Here is a 3,356-nt window from a genome sequence, read left to right on the forward strand (position 1 = left end):
CGAGAACCAGCCCTGTCCAGGGCTGCTGGGCTCTGAGGAAGACCTGGACCTGGAGACCATGTGTGATGGAGATCTGCAGCTCCAGCCCTTCCTGAGGGGCTGCAGGGCCAGGGCCAGTCTCCCAGGGGCCCAGTCCCACTGTCACACCCAGAGGATGCTGGGTAAGCAAACACATGCACACATGTACCATTGATGACATCACATTCAGTGCGTTTTCATGGGAACTTTAATTCCTCTTTAATTCAGAATTAAAATAAATGCGATTTAATACGAGTCAAAATTACCATGTAAACACCTACATTCCGAATGAAAATGGCCATTCCGAATTAAACTCAATTCCGAAGTGGCTGGTTTATTCCGATTTTAAATCTGAATAGAATAATTCAGCGACCATGTATCCACTCATTCCTCTTTGAATTAATTCCGGTCTTTCTTTCTGCTCGTTCCCTCCCCCGTCTGTCTCCATGATCTTATATTCCACTGGGCTGATTTTCCAAACAAAGTTTCAAGATGCAGCAGCAGTAAACGCTGGTCAAGAGCAGAGACCATTTATTTAAGAAATAGAAATCATTAAAAGAACAGATGGAAAACAGGAAACATCAAAATTGGGATCTTTTCAAAGTTGTAGTGGCTAAGTTTGTTTTTCTTCCGGTAGTTTAACTTCCCCTGTTTTCCTGTGGGGGGTGCTCCGAGAGTATGGGGTCGGAGGCCCTCTGCTGAGGGCTGTACGGTCCCTGTATGACCGGAGCAGGAGCTTGGTTCGCATTGCCGGCAGTAAGTCAGACCTGTTCCCGGTGCGTGTTGGACTCCGGCAGGGCTGCCCTTTGTCACCGGTTCTGTTCATTATTTTTATGGACAGAATTTCTAGGCGCAGCCAGGGGCCGGAGGGGGTACGGTTCGGGAGCCACTTGATTTCATCTCTGCTTTTTGCAGATGATGTGGTCTTGTTGGCTCCCTCGAGCCAGGACCTTCAGCATGCACTGGGGCGGTTTGCAGCCGAGTGTGAAGCAGCTGGGATGAGAATCAGCACCTCTAAGTCTGAGGCCATGGTTCTCGACCGGAAAAAGGTGGCTTGCACCCTCCAGGTCGGGGGAGAGTTCCTGCCTCAGGTGGAGGAGTTCAAGTATCTTGGGGTCTTGTTCACGAGTGAGGGGAGAACGGAGCGCGAGATCGACAGGCGGATCGGTGCGGCGGCCGCAGTAATGCGGTCATTGTATCGGTCCGTCGTGGTGAAGAAGGAGCTGAGCCGAAAGGCAAAGCTCTCAGTTTACCGGTCGATCTACGTTCCCACCCTCACCTATGGTCATGAACTCTGGGTCATGACCGAAAGAACGGGATCCCGGATACAAGCGGCCGAGATGAGTTTCCTCCGCAGGGTGGCTGGGCGCTCCCTTAGAGAAAGGGTGAGGAGCTCTGTCACCCGGGAGGAGCTCGGAGTAGAGCCGCTGCTCCTCCACATCGAGAGGAGCCAGCTGAGGTGGCTCGGGCATCTGTATAGGATGCCCCCTGGACGCCTCCCTCGTGAGGTGTTCCGGGCATGTCCCACCGGGAGGAGACCCCGGGGAAGACCCAGGACACGCTGGAGTGACTACGTCGCTCGGCTGGCCTGGGAACGCCTTGGAGTCCCCCCGGAAGAGCTGGAGGAGGTGTCCGGGGAGAGGGAAGTCTGGGGATCCCTGCTCCGACTGCTGCCCCCGCGACCCGGACTCGGATAATGCGGTGGACAATGGATGGATGGATGGATGGATAGTTTAACTTCCGGTCCCCCCCCTATCCAATCAGAACCTTCCCAACCCCCAGACCTGGAGAGGAATTGGAGAAAGACCATCAAACGTGTTTTCCATGTAAACCTCAATTAGGAATTACCGGTACTATTTCCATGTAAACGCAGAGGAAAACAGTTTAATTCGGAATTATTTAATTTGGAATAATTAATTCCGAATTAAAAAACATCTGGGGCGGTTTGCAGCCGAGTGCGAAGCGGCTGGGATGAGAACCAGCACCTCCAAATCTGAGACCTCAGACTCCGTCCAGAAGAGCTGGGGGGAGTGTTGGACCCTAATGGTCCCTAAAGTCCCCTAAAGTCCCCTGAAGGTCCATAATGGTCCCTAATTGTCCCTAATTGCCCCTAATGGTCCCTAATGGTCCCTAGTTGTCCCTAAAGGCCCCTGAAGGCCCCTAATGGTCCCTAATGGCCGCTAAACCCCTTCCTCTTTGCACCTTGTAAAAATCATGTTTTTAATATTTGTTTTTGAACTGGTTAACACTTTAAGAGCGTGTGTGATCTCAGGTGAGATGATGATGTTACTGACCTGTTCTGGGTTCTGTGTGTGAGGGTTGTGTTTCTAACTCTAACTCTGTTTCCTCTCGTGATCTCAGGTGTGATGATGCTTCAGCGTGTGAGGGTTGTGTTTTCTAACTCTAACTCTGTTTCCTCTCGTGATCTCAGGTGTGATGATGCTTCAGCGTGTGAGGGTTGTGTTTCTAACTCTAACTCTGTTTCCTCTCGTGATCTCAGGAGTGCTCTACCTGCAGTACGGAGAGGAGACCATGCAGGTCCAGATGCCTCCTGAAATCAGCAGTCTGGATTCCGTCAGGGCTCTGTTCGTCCTCGCCTTCCCCCATCAGCTCACCATGAAGATGCTGCAGTCGCCCAACATGGCCATCTGCATCCGAGACACCGGCCGACACCTGTACTACGACCTGGACGACCTGGACGACCTCAGGTGAGAAATCCTGTACTACGACCTGGACGACCTGGACGACCTCAGGTGAGCATCAGGGAAATCCTGTACTACGACCTGGACGACCTCAGGTGAGCAATCCTGTACTACGACCTGGACGACCTGGACGACCTCAGGTGAGCATCAGGGAAATCCTGTACTACGACCTGGACGACCTCAGGTGAGCAATCCTGTACTACGACCTGGACGACCTGGACGACCTCAGGTGAGCAATCCTGTACTACGACCTGGACGACCTGGACGACCTCAGGTGAGCAATCCTGTACTACGACCTGGACGACCTGGACGACCTCAGGTGAGCATCAGGGATGGGCGGTATGGACTAAAAAATGTATCACGAATTTCTGGCAGAAAGTCTTTCTGCCACTCAGTGGGCGAAACCCGCTGTGATGTCATGCACATTCCCTCTTATAATACAGCCTAAAAGATCATAACTGACTGTAAAAGACTAACAGACTAACTCTGACTCCAGCAGCTTTGGACGCTGATGAAACGCTAGAGAGTCTTCCGGGTTTGTGCAGCAGCAGCTACAGGGAGGGTCTGCTGCGCTGCAGCAGAAATAATCAGGCCTGCAGCGACGCTAACGTGCTCACATTAGCCTCCCACGAGGCC

The 3,356-nt window shown here is 52.4% G+C and overlaps 1 protein-coding gene across 1 annotated transcript in view; it reads left to right on the forward strand.

Annotated features, from left to right (window-relative positions):
• LOC133451747 (sickle tail protein homolog) overlaps positions 1 to 3,356 on the forward strand; it is a gene marked incomplete at its 3' end in the record, with an annotated part of 30,143 nt that continues 26,787 nt past the window's right edge. The window contains exons 1-2 of the mRNA XM_061730888.1: positions 1 to 161; positions 2,519 to 2,726. Of these exons, the coding sequence (XP_061586872.1) occupies positions 59 to 161; positions 2,519 to 2,726 (311 nt within the window). The remainder of the gene's footprint in view (positions 162 to 2,518; positions 2,727 to 3,356) is intronic.

The sequence above is a fragment of the Cololabis saira genome, chromosome 10 (genome assembly GCF_033807715.1).
Source record: "Cololabis saira isolate AMF1-May2022 chromosome 10, fColSai1.1, whole genome shotgun sequence".
Lineage (NCBI taxonomy): Eukaryota > Metazoa > Chordata > Actinopteri > Beloniformes > Belonidae > Cololabis > Cololabis saira.